Source organism: Plectrocnemia conspersa, unplaced genomic scaffold (genome assembly GCF_051122295.1).
Source record: "Plectrocnemia conspersa isolate PC_06_02 unplaced genomic scaffold, ASM5112229v1 ptg000005l, whole genome shotgun sequence".
In the NCBI taxonomy this organism is placed as follows: Eukaryota; Metazoa; Arthropoda; class Insecta; order Trichoptera; family Polycentropodidae; genus Plectrocnemia; species Plectrocnemia conspersa.
In genome coordinates this window covers 32,107,877-32,129,201 of record NW_028277169.1, presented here as the reverse complement: position 1 = coordinate 32,129,201, position 21,325 = coordinate 32,107,877, and the positions used below count along the sequence as shown (strand labels likewise).

The window sequence follows — 21,325 nt, the reverse complement described above, 5'->3', positions numbered from 1 at the left end:
TTATATATCCATGATTCGCTGCAACAGAAATTGCCCTTATTTTTTATATGTGTATGTTTATATATTAGTAATTAGTATAAAATACCCATTCTTATTCAATGTTTAATATTTTCAGAATCTCCAACACCCATGTGCGAGATGGTAACCGATTTTACATTAAAATCGACTCCAAAAGAGACCATTAGCGAAACTAAATTGACAGAAACGCGCCAGTAAAACAATAATAATAATATAAATAAATTAACAACATCAGGGTTTAAGTATTTAAGTAAATATTGCAAATATTATTTTATTTTACTAAGATGTTATCACTACTGTTTTTTCGTTTATAAACTATATAGTCAACGTAACCAATTTATAATTGTACATTGTTTAGTTGAATACCAGTATGATTTAATTAATAAATAATATTATTTTTGAAGGGAACATTGGACGTCGTATACTTACGAATAATATTGCCAAATAATTACATATATATTTTTTCAACGTGTAAGCTTAAATAATGAAAGTTTAATAATAATAAAAATAATGATGATGATGAAAAGTGATTAAAGTTTAATAAATGTGATTAATGTTATAATGACGTGAATACCAGTTTAACGATGAATATTGATGGAAAAAATATGGTGCCATGCACGTAGATAATAAAGACTGATTTTTTCTATATTGAAAGTGTATAAATATATAAATAATATATAAAAATAACATAAATATATCTATATATTTTATTAAAACTATTTCATTTCGGATGCAGGAAAATTACGGATACTGTGAATCAATCGGTGTTTTTATAGTTTGCCATTGAATTCAAGTCTGGTTGTGAAGAGAATATTCGTCAAAAAGTATATACAATAGAGCCTCACTATTCCAAATTAATTTATAAATGATAATCCAGATTAGAGAAGCAAAACATGATAATACCTTACTGATTTCATATAGCTCAAGTAAATTCTGAAATGCTTCAGTCTCTCATGCTATTTTTTCTAATTGATTATTCTATATCGATTCGGATTAGTGAGGCGCTGTAATAATAATGTAAATAATATTAATGAAAGTCTTCATCTTATTTATTTGTTTGACCGTATTGTCTCTTCGTTATACAATACTTTATTAAATATTGATGATTTGCTCTAGAGGTCGAATTTGCGATTATATTATATCTAAACAAACCATTTATAAAATGAAAAGGCACAAAGAATAGTATATATTATTTAACTAAATACTCTAAAATATATTTTTTGTGCCAACCTTGTATAGACACGCTTATATAATTTTATTAAATATCTCTAGATCTATCTTCGAAAATAATTAACACTAAAAAAAATGTAGATAGATCTAGAATTAATTTTTAACATGTATAAATTTGTTTATATTGTAATAACGCTTTAATTTTTTATATTATATTTTATACATCAAATTATGCTACGTTTACTCTGATTCTTTACATTGGAACTTATGTACATATAAAAATGTATTATGTAATATTTTATATTACAATTTTGTTGTCTTGTAGCATTTAAGTAAATTTGAAGAACGTTAATGTTATTATTATATTATATTATATTAAAAAAATCATATAACATAATATGTACTTATAGATATATTTCAAAAAAAATGTAAACGTAGCATTTTATGTGCATTTTTTAGTTAATAAGCTAATCCATACAGTATTTCAGTTGGTGTATTAATTTTATATAAATATTGTGCCATTTTTTCCTTTTGTATTTTTAGTTACTATTTAGTTTATGTTTCATTCCTTATTTGTGTAATATTTTTAATAAAATAAAATCATTTATGAAAGTGATATGTAAAATTTATGTATATAATAAATATATAAAAAATATAGTTATTTTACAGATTAATGTCGTTGCAGATAATAAATGTATATTACGTGTATATTAAACATTTTTTAAATGAAACTTAGTATTTCATTGAGATTTTTTATAACCAATTTTCAAGAAATAAGTACTGCCCATGTTAAAATTACATAGTCTCTACATATTTTACAGAAATCTAATACAGAATAATATTAATCTTAATCCCTCCTATAGTGTTTGCGGCAGTACCTCCTATAGTGTTCCCCCGTATAGCGTACTTTTTGCTACTGTTTGAGTTGTATTCTGTGACTATTTCTCCTAATATTTCGATCAGTTGCATAGCGACATTTCTAGCTCTGTGTGCGTATGTTGGTTTGTTCTCAGTTGCCTTTATTGTGTTTGCGTTAGTTGGTTCTATTTGTTTTGTTCGAAGTTGTTTTTGTCTGAGTTATTTATATACTAACAACGTCTATAATTTGCTAGGTGGAATATAATATATAATATGTATAATACCATCAAGCAGCTAACATTAAAATTCAAGACCGTTAATCATGGTTTATTTTCATTTTCTATCTAAATTCCTCAGCAAAAGCCGGGCCGGGCCGGGCCTAGGTTATTTGGCGCCCTAGGCAAACACTAAATTTGCGCCCCCCCTCTCTATTAATACTCTAATAAATATAATTCAAATTAAAGTAATCTAATATTATATTTGACACAATACTCTTTTTTTGCGATTGTTGGTATTTAAGAATTTGTAGTTTTTTTGTCGCGATTTTTTACGCGTGAAATATACTAAAGAATGGTGTGTACCAAAAAAACTAATCTCCTCGGTGAAACTCACAATGAGAAATGGCAAATGCCAAGTGAGAGTATAAAATGATCTATCAAACACCTGACTGTCTACGACAGGGCGATGCTCTAGCGTGCAATCTTTTCAGAAGCCATGAGCGATTAATAAGATGACTTTCGCCGAAATGGAAAAATTAAATAACCGCCTGTATCATAATCATTGTTACGCGATCGCCATGACAAATCCCAGAATATCACAAGATAAAAAATACGTTTTATTAGCGTTAGGTAGTTTGATCCAGATTAACTTTAAGTCCTTGTACATAATACTAAATATGTACAACACGTTTACGGTTAACACGTACCTGGTTTATTTGCAATTCGAATAATTATATTAAATCGGTAAATCAATGCAAAATACTCTTATCAACAGATGTCATTGCATAATCGACCATCTTTTTTATTTTATATGAATTATTTCAAATATATTTTATGATTACTCATTGTAAGCTCTTAAACTTAATAAAATAACATTATACACGCATTCAATAGTGAGCCTTGTGTATTTTGTTTATTTATGTACATAGTAACCATGTTCTAAGATCATGTGTATCCATGGAAATTTAAAATAATTAAATTCTTTTTTCTGATTGGTCGGAGCAAAAGAGAACGACAGTTATGCAATAATAGGCTTTATGTATACGTAAATAGATACTATTATCCCATATCAGATAGCTATAAACAATTGAATATTAATAATAATATAAATAAATTATTAGCTCCACTACCTCCTCACCTATTCTATACTCCTGGTAGATTATGACAAAAAACCCGTACAAAACCGTTTCGTGCGTCACAAAATGCTAGTTTGAGATGAAAATTTTTAAGCATATGCTTCGACGCTACTTTTGTGATTGCAAGAATTAAGAGAAAACACTTTTTGCAGTAATTAAAACAATAAATTAATTGTCTGCTTCATGGATCGACTAATGAGAGATCCGCTTAGGTGATGCCATTCGCCGCCGTCACGTCAGTGCTACCAGAGTGCCACCTAATTTTTGGCATAATGAATAAATCGGTCAAAATAAAATATTTAATTTATCATAAAATCAATTTAACCTAAAAGTCATATTTTAAGTTAAACAGCAACGTGCTACTGCAATAGGTGAAAACAAGAGACTAAAAATATTGTAATAAAATTAATTTGTAATAACAGGATGAATAAGAGCAATTATAATGAATACATAATGAGTTTGGATCTATCACGAGCAGTGTTTTAGTGGTTTAAAATATTTTTTACGTCTATTATATTTAATTTACATTATTGCATAAAAAAAGTAGTGAGTTTAAAAATCATAAAACAACGTCTCTAATTAAATTATAAATAGTAGCGTTTCTCAGAAAAATCTCATAGTATTTTTTTAAAAATATTATTTTTTACTTTAACTGTATTTATACATCATTTATTCTCTTAGTCTTGTTTGTATCTCTTTTTTCAGTATCTGTCTTTATTAAAAACTTATTATGATTTGTCACCATATGTATAATTCATATTATGTTAGCAAGGAGATCAAGAGATGAGTAGTGTAAGCAAATAAATACTATTTCAGCCTAATAAAACAAATCAAATCGCAGACACTATTTCGTCGTACAAAAATATTGCTCTATTAAACGCTGATCAGACTAATTCTGACATACGATTCAGAGAGCTGGACACTTACCAGGGCCGACGAAAAGCTGCTTGACATATTCGAGAGAAAAGTGCTTCGCAGGATATATGGCGCTGTATACGAGAGCAACGAGTGGCGTATACGAAACAATTGGGAGCTCTACAACCTCTTCTAAGAAGAGAATGTCTCCCCCTTCATCAGAATTGGAAGTTGGAAGGAAAATATGTTTGTAGCCGATGTATGTTCGGATTATATGCAGTTTAAAAAATGGGATAGCAAACCTAACTTAACCGGCGAACGGTTGATGATGCTCGATTTATATAAAGTTAAAAATATGGAACAGTGTACCTAGCCAATCAATGACCATTATATATGAAGTTAGTCGTTTAATCGCCGTCGGTGTTTCCCTTTCCATATTGCTAATCTTTCAACATCCCAACTTCACGGCTTCCACTCTCTTGAATTAGCATCAAATAAAAATAATATATGCATGTTTTTATTGCTTTACAGTGAATTGCTTAGGTCAGCGCATCAGCGCGACAAATAATATCAGATTATGTTATTTAACAATATTGTTTGATAATTTTAAGTGAATACTACGTCTTTATTTGGTATCGTGCACCCCACAAGTCTAGCGCCTGAGGCGATCGCCTGTACTGCCGGCCCTGAGAATAAGGTAGATCTCTGTAATATAGCTACCATTTTTAAACAAGATAAAGGATCATACTGGTTAATGAACTCAGTTCGATGAACACGAACCCGTGATCGTCTTGTCAGAAATAATGATAAAAAAAAGGTATTTATTTTAATTTATTTTATAAAACATAAATATGTACATATTTTTATGGTTTGATAATTATTGAGCACAGCCAAAATTCAGAAAAACAAAAATTCTGAGCATAGATGATACGTCAATATATATAAAAAAAAAAATATTTGTAGATGTTAATATGTTTTAAAAATATTTTACAATTATACTAGTAATTTACAATTGCTATGATACACTTACATTTCCTATAATTACACAATTTTTTACTTGAAAAATATAAAGCAGTTGGATTTAAGAGTAAAATATATTTGACAAGCAAATAATCACCTAATTTTAGAATTTTCGCCGTGTGCAATTTTCGTTTGCGCAGTAATCCGGTAATCATTTTTTATATACAAATCAATGATTAGACCTATTACACAAACTTAAACAGTGACTGCAGTTTGTGCAAAGTATAATGCACTACACTCTCTGGAAGTTGTCCGAACCGAAGTTCAACTGAAGTTGGCCGAGGTCGCCGACTTCCGAGTAGCGGCCACACTGCCACAAATTGCATATGCCGTCCGGACGGCGGCCGTTAATGACGTCCGCACGGTGGCTGCTGTCACGTACAGCTGGCATATTTGCGCGCGATCAAAAAATGTGCCAAATAATGCAATTTTTAAATTGTCATTTTATTAAGTTTGTGTGGGCACTCACCAATACAATATCAGTGAAAACTTTTCGGTCGTAAATATTCAATTTACGCAAAATCTTTGTCGGCTTTTGCAAAATGCCATAAGGCATTAAAATTATACTTCAGAATACGAACACCACATCTGTGACTATCCTAGAATTTGTCGCCATCGATTATAAATAAGAATTCGTTATGGTGTGACATTTATATAAACCGATCTAGGAAAATACATAAGGATATTCGAAACGATTTTTTTAACAAATCAAGTAACATTAATTATTTTTTTAATATTTAATTTTATATGAAAAAATATTTAATAACGATATCTGTTGGAAGAATATACTATAAAAAATATAATTAATCCCTTTTGGTGCCCTAAAATATTCAAAGATGTCGGTAAGAGTCTGTTGAAGTCCCCGATAAGCATGTGGTGTTATACTTGACCACGTAACCACGATGCAGCGCTCGACATGCGTGTTGACCATAGGACGCCTAAGCGCATTCTGAAATTGAAGCGAGTTACTCGTTCTATCTCACTTTGCGAAACACCATATCATTATCTCTCTCACTCTTGTCACTTAACACGCGAGAGAGCAAAAGGGGAAGTATCTCACCGCTTGCACTCGAAAGAGCAGCTCCGACTTTGGTCTCTTTGGCTCCAGTCTTTTTGCTGACAATGTTCGGAAGCGCTTGAAGCTGGTCAAGTCGATTGAATTACCCCCACTTTACCTCCCGTTCTTGGTAACCTCGAACAACTTCCGAGAGATTTTAGAGCGGGCAGAACCGAACTTGACTGAAGTAACCCACTATATTCTCCGTGCTTTGCCAACCTTGACCAGCTTCCAGAGAGTGTAGTGTAGGCATAATATTGCAGAAAGCTGTAATCACCAACGAGATGAGTTTAGGCCATACAATTCATAAAAGTTATTGTACATACACATTCATATTAAACAGACCACATAATTTGGACATTAATTATCAATAAGGGCTATACCTTTCTCTGGCTGTACACTGAGGCAATGTTGCTTACATATCTAGTAGAGGATAAGCATCATCACTTAAACCAGGCAATATGAGATGCTTCTAGTGCCGAAAGGTGAGATTCGTCCTTAAAGTGTCAGCTCAACGATTCGTTATCAGGTCAAACGTTTCAATCACATCCTTCTCATTTAAAGTCTCAAGTGTTGGAATGACTTTTCATATGTCTCAAGAGATCGAAATCAAATTTGTAAGTTTTTTTACATTTTTCACATTTAAAGTTACAAGCATCACTATGAGTTAGCATATGTACTCTAAGATATTTTATAGTTTTAAATAATTTACCACATTTTTTACATTCAAAGGTACAAGCATTGATATGAGTTTTCATATGTGCTAAAAGTGTACCTTTAGTTTTGAATGTTTTACCACAATTTTCACATTCAAAATTACGAACATCGCTATGAGTGATCATATGGATTCTAAGATTTTTTGTGGTTTTGCCACATTTTTTACATTTTAAATTACAAGCATCGTTATGAGTTTTCATATGCACAAAAATGTGGCCTTTGTTTTTAAATAATTTTCCACAATTATCACATTCAAAGTTACGGTCATCGCTATGAACAATCATATGAGCTGCAAGTCTTTTCTTAAATATAAATTCTTTTTCGCATTTGTTACATTTAAATTTATTAGAAACACCGTTATTATCAGCAACATCATGTTGAACACCGAAACATTTTTTTCTTCGTTGTTTCTAAAATAAAATAAATATTTAAATACATAGGAATAAAAATATGTTTGACTATTACTTGCGTTACCATTTCGACATTTGAAATTTGCTTTGAAAATAAGTCCATTCCAATTGTATTAATTTTACGTATATTGTCTTTAACATCGTGCATTTCTGAAATCATTATAATTAACAATTGTAATAGTACAATAAAGTGATACAAATAAATAAATAAGTAGAACCTATTTCAAACATGTCGTCTACATTTACTTGAAATGTATCATCACTGTTGTTTTCATATTCGCGTTTAATAGGAAACTAAAAAAATAAAATAAGAAAACAGTATTTAGGGTCACAAATTTGAATAATGCGTACATACATAATATTACATTTACCTCAATTTTACAATCCATGGTGTTATGGGGGCCAATATAGATTTGTTATGGCCAAAACTGGTCGGCGCAGAAATAGCGGTGTTGTGACGGCTCTCTCTCTTCCGGCAAGCTTGTAAGGGTTCGGACGCGTGCCGTCGCGCGTCCGCCCCAATTTTGTAATGTAAACCGTAACCTTAAATAAACATACTACTGCAGCGGCTCAATCTGTGTCTCATTGCCACCCGCCACCACCACAGTCCCTAAAGTGTCAACAGATTCAAATGTTTTTTTGTCATATTCAACATTAGCTTCTACAAATGTAAAATATAATATTTTTAAGTAATATCAACTTTGTACGTTTCTAAATACCAAAGATATATTTTAAAAAACGCTAAAAATCCTACACTTTTGAAATAAAAAAAATAAAGACATCGTCCAACTGTCATCTTTCGTACACTTAAGAGACAGTTCAAATAAACACATGTGACATGTTTCAAGATTTGAAACTTTCAATAATGGTTTTAAAGCGCATTTTATCTACACAAAAACGCGATCAAAATAATAAAATATATTGACACAATACCAATTTTGATAAACTGCGGCAACGCCATTGTAACTGCTCAACTTTGACAGACGTCAAAACATAACCAACGAACTTTAATTTTTGGTCTAAGTATAATATATTTTTGAGCAAGATTTGCAAATTAATTTTATTATTAAAAAATATCGAAATATTCAAGAAATTTGCAAGAAACTGACAAAAACTACAATTTCTTCCTAAAATAATGTATGCGTGTTTTAAAACATGGCTAATGGGAATAATAATAATAATAATAATTATTGCTATTTGGCAGCACAAAATACTAATACTTGAGTGATTAATTGTAAATTATATTTTTGTTTTGGGGAAACTGTTTTAATATAAAAATACAAGACTTCATTATTAATATATTCAAATTCGTAATATCACATTTTTAAGAGACCCCCCTACCTCCCTGTCTGTCACAGTTCTGCTAATTACTTCTCCCCCTCCCCCCCTACTCCTAAAACTGTGAAATAATTTATGGAAGCCGCCTAAACAGCAAAAACAATAAAAAACATGCCCATTACAAGCTTTGTTATAAATTTACCTTACATATAATTTATTATTCATTACGTATATTCAGTGATTTAGTGGGGCCGGAATACACCGTAACGTTGTTCTTGTACATTTTTTTCACGACAAGAGCTGAGACTACTTTACATCCTTTTCAAAAGCACTGCCTGTGCTCACGCAAGCCCTAACATAAGCAATCAAGCACCAGAATAACACTAGTATTTTAGCTTAAATTCCAGTATCATACGAGTGTTAGAACGAGCAAAAAACACTGGCACAAGTCCATTAGCATTGGAGCCCTACGAATCCACCCCATCGGGTGGAGAGAGCGGTTCACACACCCCGTAGTACTAAGATCTGTTAAAATTTAGTTGAGCTTAATTAAATAGTTATTGACAGCACTCTGCACATACAATACACGCAACAAACAAAATAACCAGCGTGATCGTCTCCGGGTTACATAAACTGAAATCTCATGGAGTAGCGTTCTTTAAGTTCACCGGTAATCCTTCATTGTCCTTATTTGTCCTTTTTAAACAAAAATGTTAACCTTTGCTCCCGCAGCATCTCTAAATGAGCAAACTTTTCAAAAGTGAACCGTTTTTTAGCTTCTACAGCAATCTGTCTTTTATCCTTCTCAATCACAAATTTCCAAGATGGTCTTCTTTATTTTGTGCCGGGTGGCAATTATACATGTAATTTATATAAATAACAATAAATAGTGCGCAAAACCTGCACTGGTATGCGAGCCCGCCAGAGTCGACAAGATAAAGAACTCGGTTTTAACAGAGTATGTATTCTTCATCAAAGTTTTTGTAAGTGAAGGATAAAACGATAAAAAAATGTCACACCTATCAACGTAAAGCAAATCGTAATAAATAATTATCGAACATATATGAAAAAAAAATTGGCGGACGTTTAGTGACGGGTGACAATTAGAAACATATTAAGCCGCTGCAATATTATTTATTTAGGTATATAATAGTTACATTTTAGAACAATGTGAATGTTCGGCAGACGAGGCACCGTCGTACGTCAAACTTTCGTCGAATTCCACCAAAGAATGTGCTGTCCTCCGCTACCGTCCGTCAGTGTTACCAGAGTGCCGCCAAGTTTTGGCCATAATGAAAGAATAAATAAATACATAAATAAGTCCTCCCCAAAATATCTTCTGTTGCAAGTATTAGCTATATTTTTTATTTTACTTCCCATGTAGAAGCATTAGTTAATTAAATTAAACTCACTTATTGATCATAATATAACGTAATAACTTTAATTCTGTGTTTCCATATTGTTCCATTGTGACTTTCCAGTGTTAAATTAAAAAATGTCATTGATATGTGGAAGCAGAAAAATGTATCTACCTTACTTATATTTTGGACTTATGTGAAATAATCGTTTAAGATAACGACTATGTTTATGGTAATAAAATCGATTTTCACGTGACAACTTTTTGGATAGAGAATAGCAAGATAAAATGTTTCCATAACTGGTGGCGAATCTGCAGCGGTGCTGATTAGTTCATATAATATGCTTCTGCGATGCCAAAGAGTTAAACTTCTTCAAATGTCGACTCAACAGTATATCCTCAGATCGAATGTTTTATCAAATTTTTCTCATTTGAAGTTACAAGTGTCAGAATGAATCTGCATATGTCGAGAGAGACCATATTCAAATTTATATGATTTTCTACATTTTTCACATTCAAAGTTATGAACATCGCAACGATTTTTTATATGAATTGAAAGATATTTATTAGTTTTGAATGTTTTACTACATTTTTTACATTCAAAGTTACGAGCATCACTATGAGTTAGCATATGCTCTTTAAGGTATTTCATAATTTTAAACGTTTTACAACATTTTTTACATTCAAAGCTACGAGTGTCGGAATGTATGCGCATATGTTGCGAGAGATCCGATTTAAATATGTATGTTTTTCTACATTTTTCACATTTAAAGTTACGAGCATCGGTATGATGTTTCAAGTGACTTGAAAGATATTTATTAGTTTTGAATGCTTTACCGCATTCTTCACATTCAAAGTTACGAGCATCGCTATGAGTTAACATATGAACTCTAAGATATTTTATAGTTTTAAATGTTTTACTACATCTATCGCATTCAAAGTTAAATGTATCATTATGAGTTTTCATATGCGGTAAAAGTGAGGCTTTGGTTCTAAATGTTTTACCACATATTCCACACTCAAAGTCACAAGCAAGGTTATGACTTTTCATATGCACGAAAATGTGACCTTTGTTTTTAAACAATTTTCCACAGTTATCACATTCAAAGTTACGAGCGTCGCTATGAACTAGCATATGAGCCATAAGCCTGTTTTTAAATTTAAATGCTTTTCCACATTTGTTACATTTAAATTTATTAGAAACATCGTTCACATCAAAAACATCATGTTGAACACTGACACATTTTTTTCTTTGTCGTTTCTAAAATTTAAATTTTATTTATAAGATAAAATATTTAAATACATAGGAAGCAATATGCGCTGATTTACACGCTGCCAGTTGCTGGCATGCCAGTAGGAAGTTGACTGGTGGGCATTCCAGTCCACTGGCGCCTTACCGTTTACACAGTGCCAGCAACTGAAAGAATTATTGTTGCGAAAAAGCTCCACTCACCTTGCGTTAGTACGGTAGTGTGGTGGAAGGGGCTTCTCCAGTGACTGGCGTTAAACGTTTACACAGTGCTAATCGCTAGCATCCAGTGACTGGCGCGCCGACTGGCATCGTGTAAATCAGCCTTATGTTTGATTATTACTTGCATTGCCACTTGGACGTTAGAAATTGGCTCAGAAAAATTGTTTTCATCAATCGTATTCATTTTACATATATTATCTTTAACATCGTGCGTTTCTAAAACCATAATAATCTATGATTAAAATATTATAATTAAATGTAAAAGTATAAAGAAATATGTCTAACCAATTTCAAACAGGTCGTTTACATTTTCTTGAAATGTATCTTCATTTCCTTCTTCGTATTCACGTTTAATAGGAAACTATAATGATAAAAAAACGGTATTTAGGAATATATATTTTTAAGTGTTTTATGAACATATTACATTTAATTTACCTCAACTTTATATTCCATAATGTCAACAGATTGAAATGTATTTTTGTAATTTTTGTAATATTTAAATAGAATATAAATATGTACGTTTTTATTTACTAATGATTAAAAAAAACAAAAATCTGATATTTTGAAACAAAAAAATAAATAAAAATGTGGCATCCAACTTTTATACTTCATATGCTCAAAGAAACATTTGAAATGAAGACATGTATGTGTTTAAAGATTAAGCATTATATAATTGTTTCAAGTTAAAGCGTAATGTATCCACGTCGCGATTTAAATAGTAAAATGGATTGACATAATACCGGTTTTGAAAATCTCCATTGAAACAACTCGGCGTTGACAGACGTCAAGACATAAACAAGCGAATTTGGTCCAAATATGAAATAATTTCGAGCAGAGAGTGAAAATGTTGAAATGCAAGGGTAACAATCAAAACTACATTTTTTTGGTACTTGTTAATTAGCACCGCGCAACGCTCGAAAACCACCAGTTGTTACTCCCTACTTCGTTTCCCAAAGCTGTTTAAACTAAGGTTATAGACGTTCTCCTTTGATCGTCCTCCTCAAAAATGTTCTTCTCCTTTTGTCCTTCTTTATCCTTCTCGAACAAAAATATACGACGTGACCTTTTTTTAACTCTCACAGAAATCCTAAATGAACAAACAATTTCAGAATGGCCTTTTTTTAGTGTCATCCTTTGATATTTTCAAAATCTAGTCACCTTAATATAATAAATTCATAAACGCGCAAACGCTTATTAACTAACATGCGCGCATGCACAAAGCAAAGTGGGAGTAACAACTGGTGACTTGTTGCGCCATAGTAATTAACAAGTATTCTATAACTTCTGGTTTTCTTGTATAAAATATAAAATCGTCTTTATATTTATTTATTTATTTAAATTAAATTAGGATCATCGTTACCTAACAGGTTACCCTAATGCGTCATGATGGTCGAAAACAATTACTGTACTATTTTAATACACAAAATATATATATAAAAAAAATAATACACAAAAAATAATACATATAAAGAAACAAATAAAAAATTCATAAAATATCAAAATTAAATGATACGAGCCGGACCAACTCCTCGTAGCTGACATTGAACAGGTCAAGGTGCAATACCAGCGTATTAAGGAGCCGGATGATCAAAACCCTAGGCGAGTCAGCAAGTGCGGACGTCCTAGCCCCGACGGTCATCAAAAGAGCACGCAATCGTAATTCTCGAAGGCGTTTTGGAATCCAAAACTGGAATTCCTCGAGAATAGCTGGATTGTTGACAGCACCCTTCAGTAATTTGAAAAAAGCTTAGCGATATACAACTTTCTGCCACAACTCAGTGAATCGTATTCCAACGCTCCTCAAAGAAAGGCTTTGGGATATAAGAACGGATAATAACCATGTATTATTTTATGAAGATATTCAAAAAACCTTTTTTGCATCATTCCGACCAAAGGGGAGTATTTGGTTATTCGGTAATTTCAAATTATAGATCCTGATTCAAGAATGCTACGATCTAAGGTATCATAGAGGATGCAAATAACTGACGGATCGAAGTGAAAAGCGTTCCTCATAACAAATCCGAGAATCTAAGAAGAATAATCACAGACGTCGTGTATGTGTAGAGAGAACCTCCACTTGCTCTCAAAAGTGATTGCGAGATCTTTAGTAGAAGTTTCTCTAATCAAAATGTTCCCACCGAGATGGTAGAAATATACTGATGACAAATGGGATCGAGAAAATGACACAGTATGGCACTTTCCGACACTAAAGGGCAGACGGTTAACGGAAGCTCATCTCCATAGAGAGTCTAAATCACTCTGTACAGAAGAAAACTTGAATTTGTATTGACTGCCGTATTTTTGTCATTAATAAATAATATAAAGAGCAAGAGTGAAATATTGTTTTGACAATCGACCGCCTTAAGCTACAAACTGTCTACGATCACTCAAATAACTCGAAAATAACCTAGTTAAATCATCCGAGCTACCGAGGTTTGACTTGCAGAGCGTGCAATTGCACACTCTTATCTCTCACTCACTTAATACACGAGCGAGCGAAAGGAAAAATATCTCACCGACGGGGCCTGTTTATATTCTTAAAACATTTAATTTGGATTTTTTATTAATATTCTTATGAGTTTATTTATTTTTATCAAGCTTCCCATGAGTTAGTTTATTTTTCCGTTCTTGCATCACTACTCGTACATTTTAGGGTTGCCAAACGTTAGATTTTGTTATTAGCTACGTAACCTCAAAATTCAATACAGTGACAGTTGAACGGCTTGAAGTATTTACATTTGATATTGTGTTTATTGTGATTTTATTAATTGCTTATTTACCCACTTTAAAGATTTTTTCTAAACAATCCACAATGGATCGCGATAAAATGGAACAACAGTTTTATAACACATTGTTGAAGAAAACTCAAAAGGTCAATAGTTATCAAATGAGTACAGAAAAGTATAACAGATTAATAAAAGAAGTACAAGTAGCTAAAAGTAGAAGTAAAAAAGTGAATAGAGATTATTGGCTTCTACGTCATTACGATGTATTAACTGCCGGTGGTAAAGTACAACTTATCGCTCCAGTAGTAAACCAAAAAAAATTGTATTACATTCCATTTGAACAAGTATTCAATGTTTTATATAGTACGCATGAATCGATTAGTCACGGTGGACGAGATAGAATGAGAAAGAAACTGCAACAACATTACAAAAACATAACAATTCATGAAGTACAATCATTCTTAAATTTATGTAAAGTCTGTTTACAAAAAAGAAAAACGGAGAAAAAAGTTTCATTAGTTAAGCCTACAGAATTTTCTCAATTTAATAGCAGATGCCAAGTTGATTTGATAGATTATCAATCGCAAGCTGTTGGAAATTATAAATTTATCATGGTGTACCAAGATCATTTAACAAAATTTCTCATATTAAGATCTCTGAAAAGTAAAAAAACTGAAGAGGTTGCACGTCATATTCTTGACATATTTTTATTATTTGGTGCACCGACAATTTTACAATCTGACAATGGTCATGAGTTTTGCAATGGTATTATACAAAATCTGAAAGTAATGTGGCCTCAGTTGAAGATTATACAAGGCAAACCTCCGCACAGTCAGATAAAAGTGAACCAGGAAGTGGAAAACATGTTAACTACTTGGATGATAGACAATCGATGCAACAATTGGAGCAAAGGGCTGGGCTTTGTTCAATTTATGAAGAATCAGGTATTACATTCTGAAATAAAACAATCACCATACGAGGCGATGTTTGGTCAAATGGCAAAAATTGGTCTTACATCATCAAGATTGCATAGTGATATCGTTCAAGACATACATACTGAAGAAGATCTTGAAAAAGTCTTGAGCAGAGAAGAAATATCAGAAGCAGATAATCCAGAAGGTTAAGTATTGATAGAAAAAATATTAGTTCAAGATGAATTATCTCATGTAGAAATTAATAAATACAGAATGACTGGCAACCTAGTGTCATGTTGTATAATACAACAGTGCCTGCCAATTGAAAAAACCTGAATGGCTATTGTAATGAATTTCATTTTTATCTATCTATTGTCACATACGGTCTGCACCGAGCATTAATCTTTGTATCATTAGAAAATAAAGAAGGCCAAATTTAATATTTCATTTAAATTTTTAACTTTATATTTGCAGAAACCAATATTGAAAATGCCATAGAAAATTTTGAATGTGTTGATACCAATAAAATTGAGGTAAATTAAATTTGATATATTTATATAACACTTGAAACAAATTTATGTTATTAAATACTGTCTTTTTTTTATCTTTCTAGTTCCCTATTAAATGTGAATATGAAGAACGCAGTAAAGATACATTTCAAGACAATGTAAATGACATGTTTGAAATAGGTTAGACATATTTATTTACTTATACTATTACATTTTATTATAGTATATCAATTGGTAATTATTATGGTTTCAGAAATGATTGATATTAAAGATAATATACGTAAAATGAATAAAAGTGATGAGGACATTTTTCCTCAGCAACATTCTAACGTCAAAGAGGTAACGCAAGTAATATTCAAACATATTTTGCTTTCTATGTATTTAAATATTTTATTTTATAAATAAAATTTTAATTTTAGAAACGACAAAGAAAGAAATGTGTCAGTGCTCAACATGATGTTGCTGATGCGAACGGTGTTTCTAATAAATTTAAATGTAAGAAATGTGAAAAAGGATTTAAATTTAAAAGCAAACTAATAACACATGCGTTAGTTCATGAAGATACTCACAACTTTGAATGTAACTTTTGTGGAAAAACATTTAAAAATAAAGACCAAATTTTTATGCATATGAAAAGTCATACCTCTGCTCGTCATTTTGAATGTGAAAAATGTGGTAAAACATTCAATACTAAAAGAACACTTTTAGTGCATATAAAAACTCATAGCGACGCTCGTAACTTCGAATGCAAAGAATGTGGTAAAACATTTAAAACTAAATCCACACTCTCGGCACATAAAAAAAGTCATAGCGGTGCTCGTAACTATGAGTGTGAAAAATGTAGAAAAGCTTACAAATTTAAATCTGATCTCACTCGACATATGCACATTCATTCCACTCTTTTGTGACTTAATGACTAGAATGTGATAAAACTATTAATCCGAGTCACCAAAGAAGAACCTCTTACGGATTGCTCACAGTTACGCTGCTGATCTGCTATCGGCTATGGAAGCAGCAATGCTCAGGTGTTCTACCAGAGTGAGCCATAGCCACTTCTCAATATTGACAAATACAATCCAGAAGCCGACAACTCTACAGACCCTCCAATTCAACAAAGGCGCTATTTTCGAACGACCCCTAAAAATTTCAACATTAACATAAATTATGTCGTCAGTTCATATTATGTTTGTGGAATAACTTTTATAAATTATATGTTGTACAATAAATATATACAACCAGGAACAAATTTCATCTCATTGGGATCAAATCTGCCCCATATCCTAACACAGTTTTGGAAGTCTAATAAAACCTCACAGTTACAGTTTAATGTCTTGCAGGCGAAAGAAAGTGTTTATTGGGACCTGATAGAGCTCATTCTTATGACTCTCCGATTAGCCTGGTATTAAGTCCTTTCAGATATCTACGTTCCTAAGGAAACACAGAGCGTCTTCAGAGTGCACAGTCTAGCGTATCATCAGAACAAAGCGGTAGGTAAAGAAAACATGTTTTTGTACACGAAATCTTGCCAAGCTAAATTAATCGCACAAAATATTTAAAATTTTCATACTCACAAGAGAAAGCAATTACACATAGAGATTTATCAAAGAAGTAATAACATATCAAACTTGATATTACGTGCCTTGTTAGCTACAAAGCTTTAATATTCTTACCCATATAAGGCACAAAACGCTTTAGTTGTTGTAGGTAGGTACTTCAGAACAAATGTCATAAAAATTCATTTTACACGTTCCGTGGAATACTATCAGCGAATATGACGAGTAGGTACTACTTGCCTCGTCAGCTAAGTGTTATATACTTCAATTTTTGATATCGACGCTAAAATCAGAAACTAATAGTTATGACAGGGACGTAATTAGATCTTGATCAGCTCTCCCTTGAATTTAGCTATAAAAATGCATTTCATTTAATGAAATATTATGAATTTTAATTAAATCGAAATATTAAAAAACGATTACTGATTGGCCAAATTTTGCTCCCCTCCCCACTCACTGGTAAAAGTTGAAATTCCATGTCTGATTCTAAACCAGAAATTCTCAAGTTATCCCTTACAGAAAATCTAAAAAAATAATTCCGAATATATACAGAAAACATTTTTTTAAATATGTAATTTTAGTGAAATTATATCGAAATATATTTTCAACGGTTGATATATATTTTTACCAGTAAAAATTCAATTTATCTGGCAGGTGCTAGTAAAATTATATTATTTTAACTTTTCCATACGTAGTAATACATAAATATACAAAATTATTATTATTTATTTACATGCAATATATAAATGTTACAGTGAATACGTATTTTTCGGTGAAGTTATATTTTCACTAGTAAATATATATTTCTACTAGCGAAAATAAAATTCAATTGAAGCTGCTCTAAAATATCCATGAAACTCAACTTAACAGTTTTGAAATGTCCATTTTCTGTTCAAACCTAACTTAATTAAAGTTCTAAAACTAATTATGGATTTAGAACTCTTATTAGGTAAGGTCCAAAACAAACTGAGCCAACTTATCTCTTAGGGGAAAATAAGCGGAAGAGGTACAAACAGACGTTGCATCTCGCATATTGCTTCATTTACACTGTTTTAAAAATATGAAAGATATTCTTACCGATATTACTACGGACTTCTGATATAAAAGTGATGGTCAAAATGTATTCAAATCGATTTTTGGTTATTAGGAGGGAGTCTCCGCTGCAACGAGGCCGACACAACTTTATTGCTTTTGACGTGGATTTTTGACTTCTGAGAAATGATAATTGTTTTTTTGTGCCCTCCTATTGGTCAAAATTTGGTTTATATGTTCTTCATTCGGTTCTCACTCTCACTTAGCTGAAAGATAGTTAATAAGTTAGATAACTGTTCAATACTCCAGTTTTTGAATACAGTACTTCAAACAATACTCAAGAATGAAAGCGCTGGTAATTAGATTGCACACAAAAAAAGTTATTCTAGGATCTCTGGATTGTGAATATTTCCTAGCAGCAACTAGTAATTGAATTAATATGATGAAAGAAAACAAAATACATTTTACGTATCATTTATATATTATATACATATTTCATACTGTAAACACAGTGAAAGTTTATATGCTTTGTAAGATAACATTTTGTTTTAAAGGCTTTTCCACATTTCTCACATGCAAAATCACGAGCTTCTGAATGAATGTGTATATGTCGTGAAAGTTCAAACTTAAATTTGCATGCTTTTCCACATTTGTCACATTCAAAGTTATGGCTATCGCTGTGAGTTTTCATATGCGCTAAAAGTATGACTTTAGTTTTGAATGCTTTTCCACATTCTTTACATTCAAAGTCACGAACATCGCTATGGGTAATCATATGTGTTAATAGTCTACTTTTAAATCTGAATGCTTTTCCACATTTTTTACAATCAAAATCACGAGTGTCACTATGAGTTTTCATATGATTTGAAAGATTTTTTTTAGTTTTGAATGTTTTATCACATTTTATACATTTTACACAACCGTGGCCATGCACACTTTGCACGTGTTGTGAAATTTCGCCTTTAGTTTTGAATGTTTTACCGCAATCTTCGCATTCAAAGAAACGAAGATCACTATGAGTTATCATATGCAATGAAAGATAACTTTTAGTTTTGAATGCTTTTCCACATTTTTCACACCCAAAATCAGCAGCGTTACTATGAATCTTCATATGCATTGAGAGTATGTTTTTTGTTTTGAATGCTTTTCCACATTTTTTACATTCAAAATCACGAGCGTCGCCATGTGAGTTCATATGTCGTGAAAGCTCACATTTGAATTTATATGCTTTTTCACATTTTTGGCACTCAAAATTACGAGCATCGCTATGAGTTTTCATATGCACTAAAATGTTTGCTTTATTTTTAAATGTTTTCCCACAATTTTCACATCCAAAATGACGAGCATCACTATGAACTATCATATGTGCTGAAAGTCTGCTTTTAAATTTGAATGCTTTTCCACATTTTTTACATTCAAATTTATAAGAATTATTATGCATATTTTCAACATTATGTTTTCCTTTTTTATGTATCTAAAATAAAAATAAATGAATAAGTTAAAAATAATCAATAATAGAAATAAAATTTGATTATTACTCGAGTGCTCACTTCAATATTAGATTTTTTTTTAGATAAAATCGTATTAATTGTAAGTATATCTTTAACATCATGAGTTTCTGAAATCATATAATAAACAATAATGTAAATATGATATATTAAAATGTAACATTATATAAATATGTCTTACCTATTTCGAGCAAATCGTCTTCATTGTCTATAGATATTTCTTTACTGTTGTTATATTCGCATTTTACATCTTCTAACTAGAACAATAAACAGTATTTAAGATCATAAATGTGATTTAAATGTTATATAGTACATTTCGTTTACCTTAACTTGATATTTAATTGTGTCGACAGACTGGGATGTTTCTGTGTCATTTCCAATATTGGGTTCTGCAAAGGCAAAGTTTAACATTAAAAATAAATAAATGAAGATTAAAAACAAAAACAATTTAAAAAAATTGATATCATAGAACAGTTTGGTTGTTTATAAAATAGTTCCGAACGACAGTTTTAACAAAACGATTTACTTCATATTTATATATAAGATTACAGTCTAAATAAAGATTACGCTATCAAAGTTATAGAGGTGCATGATGTTCGAAAGCACAAAGATATGAATATATTTGTGCTCCACAACATGTACCCTGTTTTTTCATTTACTGTTTACTGGTAAATATCGGCAAACCATGTTAGTGGTTTTCTTATTGTCACAAATCAGCAAAACTTTAAGGGGGTATACCTATACATATATATTTGTTAAAAATTATTTCAAAAAAATTGCTTGGTTGTTTTAAAATGGTCCAAAATACTTGTATGTAAGCCAAAACATGATTAAAAATAATAAAATAGATTGACATAATACCAATTTTGACAAAATGAACCAATGCCATCGCAACTCAGTTGACAGATAGACGTCAAAATTTGTATTTTTGGTCCAAATATAAATAATTTTGAGCAGGACGTGAAATTGAGGAAATTTATTTTTCATTGTAACCTTACAGGTGTAAATCCAATGTGTTACAACGGGGTAAGTCTATTCCAACTGGCTATGTATTAACCAGTGCTGGTCGGTGAAATACTTTCCTTCTCGAACGCTCGCGTGTTAGTAACTAGTGTGAAAGAGATGAGGAGGCATCAGTGCACGCCTCCCGATTACTAGACTGAAAGTCTGGAAATCGGTGATATCTCTAATATATTATGGGAGCCGAATTTAGATTTGTTATGACCAAAACTGGTCGGCGCAGGAGTAGCGTCCCGTGACCGTTTTCTCTCTCTTCCGGCAAGTTTGTAAGGGTTCGGACGCGTGCCGTCGCGCATCCGCCCCATTTTAACCATGTAAACACTAACCGTCAATAAAATATACTACTGCTCAATCTGTGTCTCATTGCCATCATCACCAGCCCCCTAAAATATTATTAATTATAAATTATTATGTGTAATATCATTTATAATTAATAAGTTTAAAGTAATAGCATATTATTTATAAATAAGATTTCGAGTGTCGCTGCCGGGGCTCGAA

General features: G+C 31.5%; 4 protein-coding genes across 14 annotated transcripts in view; 2 read left to right on the top strand and 2 right to left on the bottom strand.

Annotated features, from left to right (window-relative positions):
* LOC148235453 (uncharacterized) overlaps positions 1 to 1,447 on the top strand; it is a 598,142-nt gene extending 596,695 nt beyond the window's left edge. For all 3 annotated transcript variants that reach the window (XM_088185621.1, XM_088185623.1, XM_088185620.1), the window contains exon 23: positions 116 to 1,447. In XM_088185621.1, coding sequence (XP_088041747.1) covers positions 116 to 216 — 101 coding nt within the window. In that variant the 3' untranslated portion in view covers positions 217 to 1,447. The remainder of the gene's footprint in view (positions 1 to 115) is intronic.
* A 3,623-nt stretch (positions 1,448 to 5,070) lies between these two features.
* LOC148235452 (uncharacterized) lies at positions 5,071 to 12,320 on the bottom strand. 6 transcript variants are annotated; one of them, XR_015809513.1, is made up of 9 exons: positions 12,306 to 12,320; positions 11,851 to 11,926; positions 11,548 to 11,781; positions 9,895 to 9,983; positions 7,831 to 8,069; positions 7,678 to 7,753; positions 7,524 to 7,609; positions 6,336 to 7,459; positions 5,071 to 6,224 (listed from the first exon to the last, which is right to left on the bottom strand). XR_015809513.1 is itself a non-coding variant. In XM_088185638.1 (9 exons), exons 1-3 carry the CDS (start codon positions 12,016 to 12,018, stop codon positions 11,606 to 11,608), a joined length of 270 nt encoding a protein of 89 aa, XP_088041764.1. In that variant the 5' UTR covers positions 12,019 to 12,081; the 3' UTR covers positions 5,071 to 6,224; positions 6,336 to 7,459; positions 7,524 to 7,609; positions 7,678 to 7,753; positions 7,831 to 8,069; positions 9,895 to 9,983; positions 11,548 to 11,605. The 6 variants fall into 6 exon arrangements, 4 of the variants coding, with proteins under 4 accessions (XP_088041764.1, XP_088041763.1, XP_088041761.1 ...); XM_088185638.1 differs by lacking the exon at positions 12,306 to 12,320 and adding an exon at positions 12,001 to 12,081; XM_088185637.1 differs by lacking the exons at positions 9,895 to 9,983; positions 11,548 to 11,781; positions 11,851 to 11,926; positions 12,306 to 12,320 and adding exons at positions 8,079 to 8,120; positions 8,393 to 8,729 and having other exon boundaries at positions 5,071 to 5,659; positions 5,745 to 6,224; positions 7,831 to 7,853.
* A 1,880-nt stretch (positions 12,321 to 14,200) lies between these two features.
* Positions 14,201 to 16,960, top strand: LOC148235451 (KRAB domain-containing protein 2-like). Of its 2 annotated transcripts, none has more exons than XM_088186299.1 (5): positions 14,201 to 15,410; positions 15,680 to 15,738; positions 15,819 to 15,894; positions 15,968 to 16,053; positions 16,134 to 16,960. In XM_088186299.1, exons 1-5 carry the CDS (start codon positions 14,378 to 14,380, stop codon positions 16,620 to 16,622), a joined length of 1,743 nt encoding a protein of 580 aa, XP_088042425.1. In that variant the 5' UTR covers positions 14,201 to 14,377; the 3' UTR covers positions 16,623 to 16,960. The 2 variants fall into 2 exon arrangements, with proteins under 2 accessions (XP_088042425.1, XP_088042424.1); XM_088186298.1 differs by having other exon boundaries at positions 15,968 to 16,062.
* Positions 16,961 to 18,761: 1,801 nt separating this feature from the next.
* On the bottom strand, positions 18,762 to 21,180 carry LOC148235450 (uncharacterized). 3 transcript variants are annotated; one of them, XM_088185625.1, is made up of 5 exons: positions 21,154 to 21,180; positions 20,132 to 20,196; positions 19,989 to 20,064; positions 19,850 to 19,917; positions 18,762 to 19,773 (listed from the first exon to the last, which is right to left on the bottom strand). In XM_088185625.1, the coding sequence occupies exon 5, from the start codon at positions 19,738 to 19,740 to the stop codon at positions 18,775 to 18,777; it is 966 nt and encodes a 321-aa protein (XP_088041751.1). In that variant the 5' UTR covers positions 19,741 to 19,773; positions 19,850 to 19,917; positions 19,989 to 20,064; positions 20,132 to 20,196; positions 21,154 to 21,180; the 3' UTR covers positions 18,762 to 18,774. The 3 variants fall into 3 exon arrangements, with proteins under 3 accessions (XP_088041751.1, XP_088041750.1, XP_088041753.1); XM_088185624.1 differs by lacking the exon at positions 21,154 to 21,180 and adding an exon at positions 20,669 to 20,743; XM_088185627.1 differs by lacking the exon at positions 21,154 to 21,180 and adding an exon at positions 20,669 to 20,730 and having other exon boundaries at positions 19,989 to 20,060.
* Between the last annotated feature and the right edge of the window lie 145 nt (positions 21,181 to 21,325).

What these genes read in the sequence shown, in the direction of transcription:
- LOC148235452 (XM_088185636.1), bottom strand. Translation starts at nt 8,420, where the DNA reads ATGGCGTTGCCGCAGTTTATCAAAATTG. An exon ending in AAAAACATTTGAATCTGTTG is followed by an intron (nt 7,854 to 8,078) that starts ACACTTTAGGGA and finishes TTGGCCCCCATA; the next exon opens with ACACCATGGATTGTAAAATT. An exon ending in CCATGGATTGTAAAATTGAG is followed by an intron (nt 7,754 to 7,830) that starts GTAAATGTAATA and finishes TTATTTTTTTAG; the next exon opens with TTTCCTATTAAACGCGAATA.
- LOC148235451 (XM_088186298.1), top strand. Translation starts at nt 14,378, where the DNA reads ATGGATCGCGATAAAATGGAACAACAGTTTTATAACACATTGTTGAAG. An exon ending in TTGATACCAATAAAATTGAG is followed by an intron (nt 15,739 to 15,818) that starts GTAAATTAAATT and finishes TTATCTTTCTAG; the next exon opens with TTCCCTATTAAATGTGAATA. An exon ending in AAATGACATGTTTGAAATAG is followed by an intron (nt 15,895 to 15,967) that starts GTTAGACATATT and finishes TTATGGTTTCAG; the next exon opens with AAATGATTGATATTAAAGAT.
- LOC148235450 (XM_088185624.1), bottom strand. Translation starts at nt 20,696, where the DNA reads ATGGCATTGGTTCATTTTGTCAAAATTG. An exon ending in CAATTAAATATCAAGTTAAG is followed by an intron (nt 20,065 to 20,131) that starts GTAAACGAAATG and finishes TTATTGTTCTAG; the next exon opens with TTAGAAGATGTAAAATGCGA. An exon ending in AAAAAAAATCTAATATTGAA is followed by an intron (nt 19,774 to 19,849) that starts GTGAGCACTCGA and finishes TTTTTATTTTAG; the next exon opens with ATACATAAAAAAGGAAAACA.